This window comes from Myripristis murdjan, chromosome 20, assembly GCF_902150065.1.
Source record: "Myripristis murdjan chromosome 20, fMyrMur1.1, whole genome shotgun sequence".
Taxonomy (NCBI): Eukaryota; Metazoa; Chordata; class Actinopteri; order Holocentriformes; family Holocentridae; genus Myripristis; species Myripristis murdjan.
The window spans coordinates 13,420,068-13,440,697 of NC_043999.1; the positions used below are offsets into that span (position 1 = coordinate 13,420,068).

The following is a 20,630-nucleotide window of genomic DNA, read 5'->3' on the forward strand; positions in this document are numbered from 1 at the left end:
TAGAAAAAGCTTTCAGATAGTTTACTATAAGAAAAACAAGTCAACGTTGACCATGTATGTGTGATGTGTGGTGTCTGAGCCACTGATGCCGGAAGCTTTGGGACTTTTCGGCCTCTTGGTGGCGCTGTGGTGGGCCAATCAAGTTTATATTCAACGCTTTGGACCCCACTGTCATAATCGATCACAGGCTCAAATTTGGTCCAAAACAGACGGGCAGAGGCTCAGAAAATCACACGTGATGAACGGACGTACAGATGGACAGCCGGAGCTCAACAGTCTTTTTGCCTGATCTTTAAACATGGACAAAACCCATCATGTTCATTTGGACATACTTTGATACTTTGCTGTGAGTACAGGTACTTCAGTGGTGCCATCCATACTCACCTGCGCCTTGTACCTATTGTAATCACTTCAACGTGCCCATTAATCACAGCAAAGAACGCCTGCTTGGGTATTACGGTGATATAATCCTATTATGCCATCAACAACTGAAATTATGTAAAGAATACATAACGGGGTTTAGTGTATCCGTGTCTCTGTACCTGTACTCGTACCTTTGTGTGTGTGTGTGTGTGTGTGTGTGTGACAGGGTTGTGAGCATTGTGGATACCTTGAAGGAGCTGTGCACAAGCGTCTCGTCCAGGTCGATCACCACACAGTTCTTGCCATAGTCTGATATACTGACCTCTGGCAGGAGGAACTTGGCTGGTGGCTGCAGAGACAACAAACACACACACACACACACACACACACACACACACACACACACACACACACACACACACAATTAGAGGTCATTAGAGGGAATAGGCAGTAAAAATGCACCCAGAGTTGCAACATACACTAAACTGAGAGTGTGATGTTGGCTCAGCTAGAGTAGTGGTGAGTGTCTGAGCTCCTTCTGGCAAGTAAAATGATCACTCAGCCATGTTGAATGACACTAAAACACTTCACAGCATAAGTAATCCTGCACGGGGGTGTTCCCTCGCTTCTGTGCAAGTTTGGGTGGGCTGCCTTAACAATGAATACACTGCAGATGGTCCGTGTCTACACCTGCTTTCAACTGTTAAATTCCTGAGTAAAACAGATTAACGCTGTTTAAATCCTTGAATTTGCCGATTTGCATGTGCATTTCTGGTGCCTTTTCGTGGTTTGATAACGTTTTTTTTTTTTATTCCATACAATGTATATTCACAAATATATTTCAAATTTCTTTACTGATTACACAAGCGTTTGTATTGTGTCATTTTTTGAGTGCTTGATGATGTTGCGCTGTGCTGAGCTACACTGCAAATTATCTCAAGCAAGGACAATTAAGATCTGCTCAGTGCAGCGACAGTGGCTTTTTGTAGTGGAAAAAATGCAACAGTCTAAAACAGAAGATGGTAAACATACAAGAAAAAAAATCCAGCACAAAAAATGGAGAGCTTACTTCTTTCTCCCATTATGTTCCATTGTAGCTGCAGCAGCTCTCTATGTGCGTCCTGATTTAACCAATGCAAAAACAGAATTACACCCTGAAATACCAAAAACAGCACCTGAACGGCAAAGTAAATCACAAATCCCTGCTTTAGAACAGCGTTAATGTGCTTTCCCTTTAAATATAGCAACAGGCCATCATACATCAAAACTACGTCTGCACATGATAATATGTTAACCGATTTACTTATTCATTGCGCGGTCCTATGATTTCACTGCATGAGGGCCCTGTCGACATGTGATATAGTCCATATTGTCTCATCATGTTGATTAAGCTCTGTGACTGTGCCGCCTTCAGTATTCAGGGTCAGGGGAGAAGGAGAAACACTCATGTCAGGCTGTGTCCTCTGCCAAGCAGGCCTGGGGTTGCAGACAGGCACTGGGCAGATGGTGCGGCCATGGGGGGCACATACACACACACACACACACACACACACACACACACACACACACACACACACGGGCGCGCGCACACAATCTCACACAAATGCATGTGCGCGCTCATGCATACACAAAGCAACAGAGGTAGCGAGCAAGGACTCGATCTTACACATACACACAATATTTACATAGTGCGCTGCTTAATATGCCGGCCATTCTCTGCATGTAAGTGCGTGTTTTTGCACGGCTGGCTGTGTTTATCATGTCTTATCACGGAGCTGCATGCTGATGCAGCAGGAGAAGAATGCCTCGGGATCAAGGACGCTGAACGACATCCTATAAGGGCTTGATGAATGTGATTTAGGCCTACACATGCAGGTTGAGCAAAGAAAGACTGACTGGGACCTTGACATTTTCACCGAGCAGCTGCACGGTGATAAATGGCCCTTCACCTTAAGCTGCAGCTCGGGCACGCAATGCCAAACTGTTTATGGTCACTTACAGAGGAATGAAAAACAACCACCACTATGCTTATTGACTGAATGGGAAATAAGTCCATTTCATCACTACCCGGGCTGGGCAGTATAGTTGAAATCAATATCATAATATAAGGTCATAAGGATTTTTTTCAATTTCATAGATATATATTACAGTATGACTCATGTATGTAAAATCATGTGAAAGAGTCCAATTAATGTTCTTCCCATTAACCTGAATGGTAATCACAATTTTCAAATGTTCCTTTACATGTATTGTGTTTTTAAATAAGAATCTGCTTGTTAACATCATGTCAGACAGTAGAACTGTGTGTCACAATATCCCAAAATCGACATATCATGATGATACAATTCTACTGAAAGATGATCAATGATCATATTTAATTATCACCCAGCTCTTGCAAACAGATTCAGGAAAATCCTTTGTTTTCTATTATACCGTATAAGTCCCTTGTGAACTATTATTATTCCAGGTCTTGTAATGGTTTGTGTACATTAATATGTGAAAATAGTTCATTTGAATGTCCAATATTTAAAGATAAGAACAAGTAAGCTGGTAGTAAATAAGCAGGGTTGGGTGTGTCAGACGTTTTTTGTGCTCTTTAGCGTTGAGATTCTTGGTCTGTTCTAATATCACGGGCTAAAAATACAGCGTCATGACAAACCCAACACCAAGCTGCAGAAATACTATTGTTGGTCTGCTGACTCCACATTCTCATGTTGTTCATACCACTGGGTTAGCGTGAGTGACTCAGGTGTGACCCGCCCAGGCCAGCTAGTCATTAAACTCTCCTCTCAGAGTCCTTTACTGGAGCAGGCAGGAGTACAAAGAGCAGACCTCATCTCCACGCGCGCTTCCTGCCAGGGAAGTGAGGTGTCTGCTGGGTGCTGTAGTTTAGAGCTTGGCTGCGAGCTGAGACGCTGTGAGTGTGAATATCCTAAATTACAGCAATCCACAGGCAATGAGCAGATTCCAAAAAAAAAACCTAAATGAACAGCACTTTCAGCATTATTTTAAAAGACGCTCGGAAATAAACAAAAGCCCTTTTCTGGTAAATGTCTGAGGAAGTACAAGTCATGAAAAACAAACCCTGCTCTAATTGACAAACAGTAGCTCACTGATCACTAAGTACATTACTGCAATGTAATCTCACTCAGTGTAGACAAGTACCAAATCTAATCAGATCTTGTAAGGGCAAGTCCTTCATTTGTTGACCCAAACTGCAGCTGCAAATGCGTAATGTAAGATTCCATAAATTTGGTCTAATTAGAAAATCACTAAACAAGATATTGAGGTTCTCATGTTCTGTTCCAGTGGTAGGACAATGACAGGAGAGATTTAAAAGAGGGCAAAATCAAGAGCAACTCATGTGGAGATAAAGTGATTTATTAAGATGGATAAGGCCAAACTCGGTGGGATGGTTTAAACCATTTGTTACTGAACAGTAATGCTGCCAGAAAAGCTGAACAAAAGCTGAAACCTCCTTTCATTGTACTTGACAGCCAACTGTGTGAGTGGAGGGAAAGCAGCACAACACCATTCTGAAAAAAAAAAAAGCCTTATGACCATCAGAATGGGACCGTGCAAAATTTCATCGGGGCAAAATGGCACCTTTGTCTTGACGTCTATGCATGCATGTGGCTGGAATGAGGCAGCGCTGGCGGCATAGCAAGCAAAGGTAGGGTGCGTTGTGATGGAGAAAAATGAAAGATATAATACATACACTGGGAATTGGGATAACCTGGACCTGGTCACACTGGAGGAAATAAACAGAGAGACAGAGAAAGAGAGCAAAAAGAGGGAGAAAGGGGTGGAAAAACAAAGAGAAAATAAGACGGCTGATAGAAAACACTGAAAAAACATTGCAAAAGACTGTAAGAAAGAAATTGACAACATCAATATCCCCATCAACAGATGCAAAAGGAGAGAAAGGAGGGGAAAGGGACAGAGAAGAAAGAGGGGAAAGTGAAATATAGTACACACGGTGATAGAAAGTGAGAACAACTTGCTCAAAAACAAACAGAGCTACCATAGTAACAAATACTGCTGGCCAGAAATCCAGCAACAGTACACTGCTGGGAGTGACTGTGGGCGCAGACCCAGCTCCAAAAAATCAGCCTCGCACTATAACAAGGCTTTTTATGGCGAGGTTCGCTAGGTTCATTCTAAATTAATGGGAACTCATTTGTTAAGGAGGGGTCCGGAGCGGGTCAGCGCTGACCACATGTATAGTGTCTGTAAAAGGGCCACACATTCCTCCCCCGAACGAGAGTCATTTACAGGTAAACATGAGTGGAAATGTGATATGATTTTGCTCCATTTATAGCCCTGTGTACCTGCCTTGGCAGCAGAACAGTGTGTTTGTGGAGGGGACTGGGCTTGGCGCCTTTTCCATGGGCAAAATGTTCGCTTCACACATCCTCACTACACTGGTCAGAGTGTGTGTAAGGAGAGGGGGAGGCGTGGGTGCCAGGCAATCCATCACACCAGACACACACAAGGCCCACTTTATGGGGATTAAAGAACCAGCAGTATTAGTGTGTGTGTGCGTGTGTGTTTGTGTGAGTGTGCGTGCTGTCATGGCTTGCGCAAGCTTGTGAGAGCATGTGCTTGTGTGTGTGTGTGTGTGTGTGTGTGTGTGCGTGCTTCAGTGTGTGTTTTCAAGTTTTGCAGTGCGGTATGTGTGTATTTTGTGTGTGGTTTGTATGTGCTTGTGTGCGTAGGCAGATATCGAAGAATGCACGATGGGAAGCATGCCCGTATTTTCAAGCAGTGGATGGTAAACAACCTCTGGGTTCAACGGGTTTGAAGCAGCTGGAAAAATTTGTGGAGGGAGCTCACTGAGACGGCACAGCGCCTCAATCTCAGCTCTCTGCAGGAACAGGCAAACCCTAACAAGCTCTTCTGTAACAAAACCAAACAACAAATCCGGCTCGTTACTCCAGTTCTCGAGTGAAACCGGGATTTCTGTCATGAGAAACATGAACAAAATTCCATGCATTTTTACTCTTTATACTCTCGTCTGTAGATTAAAACGTGTTGCTGTAGCCGGTTTGGAAAATCGCCAACCATGAGATGAGCGTCAGCCTAGAGGAAAAAAAAAACGCATCAGTGAGATTCACCTTGGGAGGACTGCCGTTCTCCTCCGGTGGCGGGGGCAGGGAAAGTGTCTTGTTGTTGGGGGACGGCGGTTCCACGTGATAGTCATTGTAGTTTCGGAAGCAGCAGAAGAAGGGGCTGAAAATGCTCCGGCTCCGGTGCTTCTTTAGGCTGCTGTTGGACTGGGAGACTGGAAGAGACAGCAATCCAAAGAGAGAGAGAGAGAGAGAGAAAGGGGGAGAGGTTAGGCTACTTTGCACAGACACATCATACACCCACATAGTTCATAATGAACCCTCTTCCATTTGAGTTGCACTGTTTTAAAATAATAATTTGTCGCCACTGCATGACGACTGTAAAGCCCGCAGGTGAATGAAGCCTGTTATCAGTGGGAAAAGACAGAAGTGATGCTGCGAGCTGCAGACAGTCTGTGTTCAACACGCATCATCATGACAAAGGAGATGAAACGTACATGGTACAACACAGGAAGGCTTTGGGAGCTCGGGGACAAAAATAACCGCCATCACGGTGCCTTCAGGGGAGGTAGTCCAGTTCATTAATATCAACCATGGAGAGGAGAGGAAGATAGACAGATTTTATACTAAATATATATGAAACAGAGGAACAGGACAGGGATAGAAAGCGAGAGAGAGAGAAAGAAAGAGTGGTAGTACTGCGTGCATGGGGTAGGCAGGAAAACCAGGAGATGGAGCGTCAACCCCTCCGCTTCGGTAAACAGTGCCTCGCGGCGACAGGGATATGTGGCTGTGCCTGTAATCAACCCTGCATTCCTTCATCTATGACAAGATCCACCCATCATACCAAGCGGATCCTGACATCTAGTGAAGAAAGAGAGCCACTGCCACCATCACCCAAAGTAGATCCTCCATTTTAGTCGGCTGAGACGTGGGATCACTTCTGCTGCGCGGCTGTATGTGATGACAATACAAAGCATGAAACCGAGATTCACATGCTTGGCAAGAAGGTGATCGCTGGCTCGTCGCTGCAGAGAGAAAACACCATATAGGTCCCTTGTTACATCATCCCTCCTTCACAGTCTCCGAGGCCCATGGCCTACTTTCACAATCACAAAGGAGAAACAGGCAGGCTGGAATGGTCTGAAAGACCCATGTGAATATGTGATCAAGGATTATGAATTTTATTTTTGAGGTTTTTGAAGAAGATTGGATATAGCAGAAACTGGGCGGCTAAGGAGGCTTGAAGTTGACAGGTGAATTAAGGCTAATACTCAGGAGTTGTGCTTAAAATGGAAATCATGCCAGCTTAATTACACTAAAGAGGACTTTCGGTCAAGGCATCCCTGAGTTGTTCACAATGAGTGTCGAGCTGACTTGAGCTGGAATCCTTGTTTTTGTGCGTCAAGAGGAGCCATTACCCCCGACTGCAGTCTTGTTAATGTTTACGTGCAGTGCAGTCATGTGACGCGGGGAGCTTGGTTAGCAATGCATGCAGAGGCTGCTTGCATCCTCCTTCTGTTCTGAGAGCCTTCGGATTGATGCCCGAGACTATCCTTGGTTTGCTCAGACTGGATCTGACAGGCTGTGGGCAGTCAGTCCCCTCTGTTCTCGTTGTCTTTGTAGTGCACAGCTTGCTGTTGCTCTTCCTATTCACTGAGAGATATCCTCAAGAAGCAAGACGCTGGTAAACAAACAGAGCGATATGGTGGAGAAAGGAGGGCATCATCCTGACACACTATACCCTGTGCGGTGGTTCCCACAGATGTTGTGCCCTTGCATCCTTATAAATGTCCCTCTAAACACATCATTCCGCCTCATATTAGTTTTAAAATCTTGTTTTTTCTTAAAACAAGTGAAGAATTCTGCAGGTTGAGTGAGACAGTCCCACTAGTTTCCAATGGTTTCACATGTTTCAGGATTTTTTTTTATGTATAAATATGTTGAAACAAAGCAGAATAAGGCAGAACAGCCCACTAGGATCAAGAAAATGACAACTGAAAATTCTGGAAAATTCTGGAAAAAAGTTGATTAGCATCGGAAACAAGAGGAGTTATCTCATCCCACCGGCAGAATGACTTTTTTTGCACAAAAAAACAGCATTTTAAGACAAAACATGAGACTAAATGACTTGTTTTTTTGCAGTGAAGTCACTGCTGCTATTATGGTGAAGTAATAAAAGCATCCTGACTAATAATATGCAGTCTACATTTTTCTCTGCCTCTTTATATGAAGGTAAATTTGGGTTTTTATCATAATCTAGGGACAGGGCATTAATGGTTGAAGCATGAGTATCATCAGATGGGAATTTATCTGATTAGAGCAAAGGGAAAACAACACACGCTGAAAGCATTAACCCCATAAGAGAAAGGTCACTGTTCATTCACACACAAACATACAGAGAGAGAGAGAAAGAGAGGGAGGGAAAGAGAGAGCTGACAAAGTCTCATTAAGTCCGAGGGATTTAACCCGGCATGAATAAATACAATACCAAGACTACGGCTTACTGCAGCCAAGCTTGATATTGTCGCACAAGTTTTAGAAACTCTAAATGGGATGTTTTTCTGTTTCGGGACCCTGCCTGAATCCGCCCTCACTACCTCCAGGCTTGGCTTCAAACCTCTGGCCTCTCTGTCCTGCCTCCCCGTGCTCTCCTCCATTTTGAGACAGTCCACATTTTCCCGCCCTGATCCGCTGCCCCACTTGGCCGCCCAAAAAAAGCAGGTGGGAGTGTGAGAGGGAGAGAAAGGAGAGGGATGGAAGGGGAGAGAAGGGTGTAGAATGGGTGGGGAGAGTTAGTGTGGCGAGACAGCCTATACTTGGGTCTGATTCTTACTCCACCCCCTCCAACTCTACCACCCTACACAAACAGAGCTTTCCTTTCTCCTTTTGACACAAACAACATAGCTGAGAGCTGACCACCACCAGAGGTCCATGCACATACGGGGGACGGAGAAAAAACACCCACACCCCCACATATATGTACGGGTTCACATGTCCAAATGCACATGTTTTGGACGGGGCCACGTGTGCAGTAATTGACACACACACACGAGCACTGGCACAGCTGAAGCACGCGCACCCAGAAACATTTTCTTTCAATGTCCTCGCTCAGGAATGCGACTGGAGTCAGCTTGCCTTGCATAGTAATGCAGTCCTCGTCAGGCCTGAGAATAACACCTCTCAAGGAAAAGGTTAAAGTGCAACATTAAGACTACTGGCGCCGGGACCAATTGCACAAACTCCAGGTTGAAAAACAACATCATGTCAAAGGCAATCCAAGCCAGGTTCAATCAATTTAAGGACAAACCAGACAGTGGCGCTCTGAAGCATCCAGGCTACAAAGAAATTAGCTGACAGAGAGCAGATCTGAGAATGAGGGACAGACCCCATTCAAATCTAGGTAAAGGGTGGTGCCTGCAGGTGGCTTTATCTAACAAAGACTCCCCAGAGAGAGATATCAGGCCAAAGCTGAGCAGGTGCACTTTATTTACCTACTCAATCCACTTCATTTGATTCAGCATATTCTCTTTAAACTCAAAGTGTTGTGTGTGCTGTGAAACTGGCTCTTTAAGGCAGTGGCTGTGTCAGTGTGCCTGCTGAATGTTAGGTAACACTGATGGAAGGCTCGCTAGTCAATCAGAGCCAACCCAGCACAGACTCCCTGTCACATGTTCAGGCACAACCACTAACAAGGCCGGAAGAGAGGGAAAACGCAGGAAATTCTCAGCATTCCTGACAGGAAGAGATAATCACCCCATGACCCACAGCATGGAGTTATGCCAAGTTCTGAGGGGAATATGATCCCCAGCTTAGCTGAAGACTGTTGAGGTGGCCTCGCTCGCCGTAGCTTTTAAAGGATACTCGCACAAACAACGCCTATACCCTGATACACCCGGCAGCAGTCAAAACAACATGCCAAATTTAAAATAATATGACACCAGGTTTAAGTTTAGCAGCTGTTCCTTCCTTTACGGTGCATAAGGGTAAATGCACAGGTTAATGTCAGGGCATTCATCACTCTTGATGCTCCAGGGTGAAGGTGCCCAGCAGGGCAGACAATTGGATACTGGCCCTGCATGGGCAACAGGCCTTGAACTGTACTCCAGCAGCAGTTATCTCGCTAGCCAGGCAGGTAAAGTGTACAGTAGGGGGCATGAAGGTAAACGTGAGAGCAGTGCGTGTGGAGCAGGAGCTTTAATAATTCAGATGGAAAACAGGCGGGTTTTAAATGGCATGGCGAGGCGCTAAACATACACCAAAATAAAACAACAAGTTGACGCCGCCAGCCAGTGAGCCTTACTAACTTCTATCCCTGCTGAAGCCGCTACTGTACTCTGTTCCTCATAACGGCCTACATCAGAGTGTAAGTGGTAACTTGACATCATGGCAAGGAGACACCATCAGCCTGAGCTAAATTGACAGGCTAAAAGGCTGACATCGCCTTAGGCTCTGGGCATGATTTCAAAGATTATTTGCCTCCTCCCTTTACAGAGATTTTGGGTGTGGGGTGTTCGCATTAAAAGTGGGACCAGCTGTCTAGGGCTTATATAACACCACGTGAGATACAATACTTATCCGGCTGCAGCCAAAATGAAGAACAGAACTGTACGTGCATACACACACACATACACACACACGCACACAAACACTCATACACAGGTAATCCACTGTTCAGCTGGAAGCCTGGGAGATGATTTCTTGAGCCGACAACACTCAAGAGATAGAGTGAGCACCTGAAGATGAAGTAGTTTCTGTCTCCAGCTACAGAAAGCAGGAACATGGGGAAACTCCTTGTTGTGCACACAGTGCATTGTGTCAGCAAAACAACCTAGTGGAAGGAATCCCTCCAGTAAAATGTCTCCAACTGTGATGATGCTGAGCGGCTCTGCAAATGAGAGTAAACACTTTGATATTGCTCTTGAATTTAGACTCTGTATTCGCATGACAAAAATAACTAAATCAGATGCTAAAAGTACGACAGAAATATTAATAATCTTTTGTTCTGGTTGCTCAAAAAAAAAAAAAAAAAAAAAAAAAAAAGGCGACATTATTGATTGTTTGCAAACGGGAGAAAATCCCATCAAGAGAGCGGGAGCAATAATTAAAACAGATTGACTTGTAAGGCAGTATTTACACTCAAGAGCATCTGTTTCACAATACGTGCACGCACACTAGAACATGAGCTGCTTGTACACACACACACACACACACACACACAGCTAAACGAAACAGCTGAGTGAGGCTGTAGCGTCAGATGAACCGAGCCTGACAGTTCAGCCTGGGTGTGTGTTCACTGTGCCGAGGCCCTCGGTGGGTTACGTGTGAGGCCATCAATGCAATAATAGCAGTGTGATCAAATAAACTCGCATTAAGCCTCCTTACTTCCCCACACAGACAGCTGAGGCCGGGGTGAAAATGACAGAGTGGAGTAGCACAGTTGGTTCCAGCAGATGCCTTTAGTCACAGCAACTGACCCTCGGCTGCCCTTCTCACTTTATATCCCCATTTATCCAGCAGGATTTATATATATACATGGATCCTGCATGACCTTATGTAACTGACATTCCCTCCATAACCCATTCGCTTCTACTGTAAAAGAGTCAAGACACGGTTTGCTGGGATTTAAACACATAAACCACCAGGTTGGCACCCATGTCGTGCAACATACTAATTCCCTCCAGACTCTGTTGCCGCCCTGCACCCTGACACAGAGGCAAGGGTGGCTGGGTGGGTGGGTCTGCCCCTGCTTTCCTGCCTTAACCATGGTGGTGTAGGAGCTGTGGTGGCGGTGCCTGCCTGCCTGCCTTCCTGCAGCCTCCGGGGAGCGAGGCTGCTGCTTCTAAAGCGCTCAGCGAAATGAAGGATAAGACAAGCGCGGGGGAATTAACCCACTGAGAGCTCAGGGAGAAATAATGAGGGAGATCTGACTATTCAACTGGAGTTACGCAACCCACAGCAACACAGCCCACGTTGATTAGGGCTGCAGCAGTTTATTATTTATTTATCTTTTTATATTCTGGTCTACAACTGAGCGCTCAAAGCCAGAAGCTCAGTGACTGATGGGAAATCCTCCCTCGCCTGTCTGTTGGTTACAAAACCTCGGTGGAGAATTAATGTGAATGTCACATGCAATCGACAGCCCCTCTCAGGCTATAGTCAAAATACACTACATGGACACGCTCGCACACGTGCAGCCTGGTGACCCTAGGATAAGAGACGCTGTCCAAACAGCCGTAAAATTGATCCCTGACCTGAGTGACATTTCAGGAAGCAGCCATGATGGAATTCAAGTTTTATTCTCAAACACAAAGTCAGCGGTAAAAACCTACACAGGCATGAAAATAACAAAGAGCATGTTATTCTTCCTGTGAATCAGGTTCATGCTCATCAAAATGCAGCAGTTTGCTGCAAATGGAAAGGAAGTAAACAAGTAGGTCGTATGTTTGCGCGCGTGCCCTGTCTGTGTATTGCTGCTACAGTTTACTAAGCCTCTGCTCCTTGAGCAGCACTCTGTTCTGCACATCACTACGCACACAGCATGTCCTACTTAGTGCCCTTTGAGATTTATAGTTAAATAATATTCACCTTAACCTCCTGAGAGTGAAAAAATACCTCTCCTGTGCCTCTTTGTATCTTGTAAAAACCGGAATTGGAACCCTATAGTCATTTATTTGTCAGTGCCTGGCTCATCTATTTAAAAATGCATAATCCTTTTATGCTCTTCTGTCAAATACCTCACAAACTGACACACACAGCATATCGGGAAGGGTGACAGAAAATCATTTTGGACAAAACATGATCTCCCTTTTAGATGGCCAATTACTGGTGATGAATGCCAGCCAGAGCAGGGCACAGTACGCACAAAGGCCATCCCCTTGTCAGAGCCGGGCCGTGTACCTGTCTGCAACCCAGCCGACGCACAGATGCTGTTTGAGCGCTTTCTTCTGCAGTCTCTCTCTCTCACTCTCTCTCTCTCTCATACACCTCCACTCATTTTTCCTCGCCCCCTACCTCTTTCTCCCTGTATTGATCTGTTTTGACAATCTCCATTTGGCTGAATGGATGCTCAATTAATTCTGGCTTGTGGCCTTTCTGCGTCCACACCGGACAGTGGCATTACAAACAGGCTTCAGAGCAGCAGCAGCATCCAGGAGACGTGTGGTAGGCGCTGCCTTCCCTTGCTCCACTGGGGTTGCGGCTTTTGGAGCATTAATAATGGTCACTCATTCACAGCCACTGAATTCCACTGTGTCTGGATGCACAGCGAAGGAAAAGTCATCTAATCCAACAACAATACTGGACATTTAAACCAACGCTCGAAAAGCTGCAACTTCTCTCACTGCAAAAACTGTCCACTGTAACAAGTCATTTCATCTGAGTTTTCAAAACTTTGTAAAACTACTTTAAAAATCTGCCAGTGGGATGAGATAATTGCACTTCAACTTGTTTCAAGAAATTTATCGAATCAACCGTCTTCTTCTTGATGCGAGTGAGCTGATCTTTATTCTGTTTTGTTTATTATTAACATGTTTATACTTGCTTTCAGAAAAATTCCTGAAAGAATTGAAAATGCATTGGAAACAAGTGGGATTATCTCATTCCACTGGCCAATGTTTTTCACTTGTTTGAAGAAAAACTAAATTTTAACACTGAATTTGAGAGGAAATGACTTGTTAAGATGGAGATTTCTTGCAGTGCTGTGCTCTGTGCGGAGAACAAGGAAGGTTGTGAGGCACTATGGGCTGTGATCAATTAAGCCAGAGTTAGAAAATCCATATAAAACTATGACTTTATCCACTGACGTTCAAAAGGAGTTCAGACTGGATGAGAAGCCTCTATTTATCTGAAAACATATAAAAGACTTATGACGTTAAACCCATTTAGACATTTGCTGTTTAATCCGTGGGAATTCAAATTTAATTGTTTTTAACCTTGTGCTAATAATTTCCTCATTTGGTTTGTACTGTTCACGGAATAATTTGGATTCTTCTGATTTTCTTGGTATTGGTTCCTTTTTTCCCTTTAACGTATCCTCGTCTGCGTTGTAAATGAGGGTTCTTCCCTCAATGCACTCTAAAATTAAAAGAGATTTTAATAAATGTTTGACTGAATAAGCAAAACATGAATCTTGCGCTACAGTGGATTCCTGCTCATTCAGTTCAATGCAGCCAGAGCTCAGTAACTGTTGGGTTTACCAGGTAAGGATGGAGGTGGACAAAGCAGAATATGTTTACATGAAATGTTACTGTAATTGTCTCCTCCGAGCCATCGCTGGACATTTTTAAAACAACACTTGCTCCAAAACAAACAACCGCAGCATGTTGAGCTACATTGGAAATTATATTTGAACATAAAACTTCCCACAATGCCATCAAACATGAGGCCCAAAGCACACAGACATAAAAATAGACCCAGAAAAACCCCAGTCCTTGCTGGGCGGCCGGAATCATCTCAGAGGATAACAAACTTCACAGAGAAGAGAGCAATGTTGGGCTTCTGATGTGCGGCACACACATTCCTTGAAACTGGACTATCACAAAGCATTATGTAAGAAAATAAAAGGAAAATGCAAGGTTTTATAAGCTCAAGCGCACACAGCCAGGCTGTGGAGGAGTGAAGAAAGAGTCAACCCACGCCATTTTCCCCTGTGGCCTTTCTGAGGACGGATTGCAGTGCGATTGCAACTCCTTCAGTGTCTCATAACTCTCCCATCACATTCTCACTATCCACAGATCTACTGACTGCCTTATAATTAACTAGTCTGCTTCACCTCCCATCCCTCCAGTGCTCTCTCCCTCTGTCTGCTGCCTCACCTTCCTTAACTAACAGCTCAAAGCATTATTCCTTTTCAGGGGACTATTTTCACTTTTTTAAGCAGAAAAATATCTGCAGTTGGGTGGCCCAGTGCTTAGAGAGCCTGTCCTTTGATAAGAGGACCCCAAAATCACCACCTGCACCAATCCTGACCTCTGACCTCCTTGTGGATGAGGCTGAATGAAACAAGATTTCCCCTAAGTCAATCAATAAATTATACCATTACTTTGTTACCATCATTATTCTATTAACTCACAAACAGTTTGAAACTACCCACATTCGCTTCCCTGGAAATCTGTGGTCTCCATCAATGCTAGGATTTTTTTTTTTTTTTTTACTTTCTGATGGTTGCTTAGAGCCAAATCTATTTCTTGGAAAATGAAACCACCAACACAAAGCATGACATCAGCAGCAGGACATGGACATGCACACAATGATTTTTAAACCTTAGTATAAATAAAAATCAAGAGACTGCCGTGACAACTATAAGAAAAAAAGGTTTTAAGAAAATCTGCCAGCGGGATGAGATAATCGGCAAATACCTGCACTGTAAAAACGGAAAGAATTAAGAAAAAAAATCTACATCTTAACAATTGATTTAGTCTCATATTTGGTGTTAAAATCTTGGTGTTTTTATTTTCCAAAAAAGGTGAAAAAAATCTGCAACTGGGATGAGATAATCCAATTTATTTGGTGAAAAAAAAAAAGCTTTTAACACTGGAGAGGAGACTAAATGACTTGTTTTTAGACTGTTAGGAATTTTTTTCCAGCGCAGGAGAGCCACTTCTGGTGATTTACTGTTTATGAACCCAGTGACAGCCATGATAAACAGTAAATCTGAGGGTAAAATTTGTTACTCAAGGTGTGATGTGGTTACTTCCAACGCCAAACAAGCCCAGTGGAGCTCCAACTGAGAGCACAAACAGCGCCGAGTAACTACAACAATGCATTGGTTTCCGACACAGAGCCATAAAAACATTAACTCATTTCATGTTGTGGGAGTGCACACATGAAGCCAGAAGTACAAAAACATAAATTACCAGAATCCCCTGACTTCCACTTTAGGCATGTTCTTCGAGAATGACACACTGAGACGAAGGCCAATCCCACACATACAGTTAACAAGCTTATCAGTCAAGGAGCTTATGCTTGGAATAAACCCTCCAACTCTTCCCAAGCAGCTGCCTGACGGCCAATATGGTATTGAAGTAAAGCAATGAAGATGTGCTGGGGAAACATCTAACACTCAAACAGTTCCCCGGAGGTGTAGATAATCAGCTTTTCTTAGCAGCATTGGCTGAAATAGGCTCATAAATCTGTAATAAGGACCTGCTCTTCAAAACACAAGTCCAGCTTTTTTTCCCCCTCCTCCTCTCAGTCTCTCTTTATTGCCATCTCTATCTCTCTCACCCAAAATCAAAATGGTGCACAAAATATTGACATCACTGTCGGCTCATAACAATCCAATGGGAACCTGCGGGAGATGGGAGCGCTAAATTGAATATTAGAAGACAGCGTTTTCCCAGGCATCTCAGACGGAGCGGGGATCGTCATCGTCTTCCACTCAACACTTGCCTCCATGCGTTACGCTGGCCATGAGAGCAGGGCACTGTGGGCTTCACAGTGTGTGTGCCAAGCTGTGCCAGCGACTCCAGGGCAGCCAAGGCTCACAGTCGCTCCTCTTGCTAACTGGGCTGCCCACACACCTGCAGGTGTGGTCCACAATTCATAAACACTTTATTAATGTACAGCGCCTCGTTCCAAGAAACATCTCAGAGGCCAAATGCACATTTAATCACACTAAAAACATAATTATAACAGCGGCTTGGGAGTATTTTTATGTTCTGCTGTCGATACTCTGCAAAACTATGGGTCTTGACAAGTTGTTTAGGCACATATTCACTCTTTAAAGTCAAAATTTTCTTAAAAACATGTGGGGCAGCTGGATGAGATAATCTCACTTGTTTCCAGTGCTACTCAACTTGTTTTCACAATTTTCTTGACACAAGTGTCATTTTCTTGATACTGGTTAAGGCTCATCTGCCTTATTCTGCCTTGTTACAACATATTTATTGTTTTTTTTTCCCCAATAAAATCCTGAAACAATTGAAACCTCATTGGAATTCAGTGGTATTATCTCATCCCACTGGCAGAATTTTTCACTTGTTTTAAGAAAAACAAGATTTTAAGACGGAAAATGAGACAAAATGACTTGTTAAAACTGAGATTTTTCCAGTGTGTAAATATTTTACACCTTCCTCCCAGCAAGTAAAGAACAGGGAGTGAATGCAAAGCTCTTCCAACCAATGAAGCCCCGAGGGCATGACAATGTGGTTTCAGACTTCAATGTGCTGATGTATTTATAAATCCCATTATTTAGTGCTCTAAAACTGTACGTCTCATCAGCATAAGAGAAACATTCAAGTGCAGTAAATCAAAGGACCTTATATAAGACATACGGTCTCCCTCCATGAGATCCAGCCAGGATAAGGCTGGAGGTTAATGGATGATATGAGAAATACTGTCTGGTTTGAGCCTTGAGCTGCCATCAGGTTGACGATATGGGAGAATGACATATGTCTGTTTGGGAGAACATGTTTTACTCAGGTTATCCTCAGCCAGCATGACCAAACATGCTGACAAAAATTGATAAGCCTTCCCAAACCTGCTTTTATCCTAAAGTAAAAATTAAAAAAGGCAAAAAATTGAAGTTTTTCTAACAATTATACAGGGTGCATTTACAAATGTGTGAAAGAAACAGCCGACAGGAGACACAGTTTCATCTCCATGCAACACTAAAGCCTTTCTGTTGAAGTTGTGAAGACGTGGGCCTGCAACAGCCGAGAAAGATATATTGTATTTTCAAAAAGAAATAGTTTCAGTATTTTTTAAGGCCTTTGTTTAACTAAAAGTTACAGGGATGGAAGATGCTGATTCGTCCTAATTGGCTGTCATCACTCCCCCAGCAGGAATGAGGAGCTGAGCTCAGATTTGGCCTAATCTGATTAAGGTAAACGGCTCACCCAATGATACCTGTCTGACTGTGGACTTATCAGAGTAAAGCCTGACTGATGTGTGATGCAAGAATGGGCCTGACGAGACTCTCAATCTCTATATATTGTGTGCTCAGTCACTACAATTTATTGCATTTGGTCCATAAAAGTAACTGGCTGCAAAATAATAATTCTAATTTGGGTTAGGAGAGAACAAACATGATTTTCCAAGATATTCTGTGTGCTTATGTGATTTCCATTAATTTCCTTGCCTTTAGTTAGCACAGTGTAAATCTGTGCACAACTACATTATAACACAACAAAATAATATGTACGAGTTGCAGCCCGCAAAAACAGTCTTTTATATCTTGCAAAATTATGACACAGTCAACTTTTTGAGCTGAAAAAGAAGCCACCTCCAATATTATCCCAACGCTCACCTCATTTAGCACAATCTATAATGCATAAAGACAAAACCTCCACATGACCAAATGGCTAAAAAATCTTGGCTGTAATGAATTACTATTTCTTTGCTTGGAATGAAACTGATAGGGCTCTGAAAATAGCCTGACCGTGCTCTGAAATATTCCGTGTGTACGTGTGAGTGTGCGTGCGTGTACACATTTGTGGCCTCATTCCAGCCTGAGCGAGTTAGAGAGTTGCTGTCCCGGACAACAGCCCTGTTTTCTGTCTGCTTTGACAGACTGGTGCTGAGCGGCAGAGACTCCATTCAGGAAGCTCCCTAGTGATACTTGTCACAGCAGTGGTTTGAGGAGCCCAGCTTTGTGTGTTTTGTCCTCCATGGTCAGTCACTGACCCTGAATTTTATCCTGCCAGATTAACTGTTGGATTCCACATGTCATCTGAGTGTTATTGTCCAAGACAAGCAGGATGTTGCGGACACAAAAGTGTGGGAACTCTATGCAAGGACTACAAAAAAAAAAAAAAAAAAAAAAAAAAAAAAATCCTCAAACTGGTGTCTTTTCCTCTCTAGACATTTGGAGAATATAACTTCTCTCTGCTAGAGTGCAGTCAGGATTAGCCTTAGTGATTGTTTTAATTGATGTGTTTATGATGACCTGAGAGTTTTTAATTAACAAGGTTATGCCGGAGGATCAGGGGTCAGATTTTGAATAGAACACAGTAAAAATGTGTGCTGCTGCATAAATCGATTTAACACAACTGGTCATGATCACGTCCATTCCTGCAAGTAGTTTTAAATGCAAATTTACCTCAGCTGAGTCAAAAGAGAGATGCACTCTGGTATTCAAGAATAAAGGCTGAAGTCTCACTTCTGCTGACTTATATCAGGGTCTAATTTCATATCAACACAACAAGATTATGTGTTGATTGTCACTTTGCTTCATGAGAGCTCGCTGGGCTGTTGATGAGTCACAGAGGTTCATGTAGGTCAGTGGTATTCAGCAGAGGGTGAAGCAGGAGAGTGACCTTTTTCCAGCAGAGCTGTGGGTGCAGCAGGAACCTCTGGTCCATCTGGCCTGCAGGCACCCTCCTGGCTCAGTGGGATGGGTGCTGGGGAAAGGTCCCAGCACAAGATCTCCCATGGACACACACACACTGCCCCTTCTATCCTGTGTGTGCTCATCACACTCCACAGACTGAGCAACCTCTGCTTTTTTAATCATTTTCTGCACAGCGTGGAGAGCAGCTTCCTCCGGGATGCTGTTTAGAGTTTGGGTAGAAATGTAATCCTTAAGTGTGGTACACCGGCCGGGACAGACTGGCGAAAATACTTCTCAAACTTAATGAAAACCAAAAAGCTCCTGACTCATCAGGGGGATTTGTCACTGATGTCATCGCCAAATGGTGAATCGGCGAGCCTTTTGGTGACCCTCGTGCAAGACAACAGAGAGAAAATGTGTTTTCATTCCCTCTCTGTAATCTGGAGAACAGCTGCTGGGATATTTTCAGGCACATTTTAACAGCACAGACAGGGTATTTCTGACAGCACACGTGTAAACAAATACGGTTTATCACAAGGGCTGTGCGAGGCAGTTGATGATGTTGATCTTCCTTTCAGCTTTGACTGAAAAACTCAGATCAGATTCCAGGCTGCTGTATTTTCCCTGCTTCACAGAAATATGAACAAAATGCATTTAGTGCATATAAATATATACACTAAACATCGACATGACGCTATTCTTGGCTTGCAAACATTTGGCCTAATTGAATTGTAGAGATGCATTCAAGCACACACTGACAAAGAGAGGCAAAATAATATTCACATCCAGCACAAACAAAAAGGGGAGTCTTTCTTCAATAACCACAGCCTGGCTGTTGACCACTGGGCACTGCTGATGTGTTTGCCTTTTCTTTCACATCTCTCCTGATAAAAACAGCATTTTACTGTGGATGAGGCATTCAGGGATCCCGCCAAGGCGAGGGAAAACGGAGTACAAGTACCCGCCCCCTGTAGTAAACCCATCTACACACCACAGAGGGGGAAACATCACTTATTTCAAGTAGCAAAATGATTAGTGTGACATTAGGTGTAGGTGTGCTACCAAATAAGACTGTGAAATGGTTTGTATATAAAGTTACACTGTGCAGTCCCAGCATGATATTTATAATGACAGACTGTGGCTCTGCTTCTCTGCTTCAACTGAACAATGGAGGTTTTCCGTCGATACTCTGGCTTGCTATCAGTTGTTGCAGTCAGGAGCCCAGTATCCTCTCTGCACTGGGGGCTGCCGGGCAGACTGGCACCGTGCAGCGTAAACAATCCCTGGGTACAGTAAAAGGCTGCACCAAAATAGCTGGAAATGAGAATTAGGGATTTGGTCACGTCGAAACGCCCGTGTGGCAATTTACATTTCTTTTGCGCCTTACCTTTGTCTTGACCTGAAGAAATACTTTCTTCCTCTTTTGGATTTGCAACCTGTGTTATTATGGACGTGTTGTCCATGGAAACGAGATGTTTTGCTCCTTCGGCTACACAGTTTTATTCCTTGGCAATCATTACCAAGCATACAGTCCCCTGACCGTGCACAGGCTAGAGCGTCCGGCGTTTGCACCATTAAAATCCCATTTTATTCGAAGCATGCAGTCGCATTCCCCGGAGCTGGAAAACAGGAAGAAATTTCAGCCTCCAACATTTGAGATGACAGTCCGTGTGCGATGTCGACAAGACAAACAAAGCGTCAATCCTGCATTGAAACCGCGTCTGTCCGCCGTGGTTGTTGCAGGCAGCATAGCCCCCGCCTTCTGCTACTGTACGCTCCGGCTTCAATCCACGCTACAATATCAACTGCGTGATATGGTTACAGTGTTTACCTAGAGATGGCGACCGTCCTCCCGGCCACAGGGCCATGCAGGCTCACTACAATACGCCTTCAACATTTCTATCACTCCCCTCAGTTCGTGCTGA

At 43.9% G+C, this 20,630-nt stretch overlaps 1 protein-coding gene across 3 annotated transcripts in view; it reads right to left on the reverse strand.

The window, feature by feature from the left end:
* ctdspla (CTD (carboxy-terminal domain, RNA polymerase II, polypeptide A) small phosphatase-like a) overlaps positions 1-20,630 on the reverse strand; it is a 29,890-nt gene extending 9,260 nt beyond the window's left edge. The window contains exons 1-4 of one of the 3 annotated variants that reach the window (XM_030078918.1): positions 20,093-20,630; positions 5,481-5,647; positions 4,082-4,114; positions 611-712 (exon numbers count right to left, since the gene is read on the reverse strand). In XM_030078918.1, coding sequence (XP_029934778.1) covers positions 611-712; positions 4,082-4,114; positions 5,481-5,647; positions 20,093-20,168 — 378 coding nt within the window. In that variant the 5' untranslated portion in view covers positions 20,169-20,630. The remainder of the gene's footprint in view (positions 1-610; positions 713-4,081; positions 4,115-5,480; positions 5,648-20,092) is intronic. The other 2 variants (XM_030078921.1, XM_030078920.1) reach the window with 2 other exon arrangements.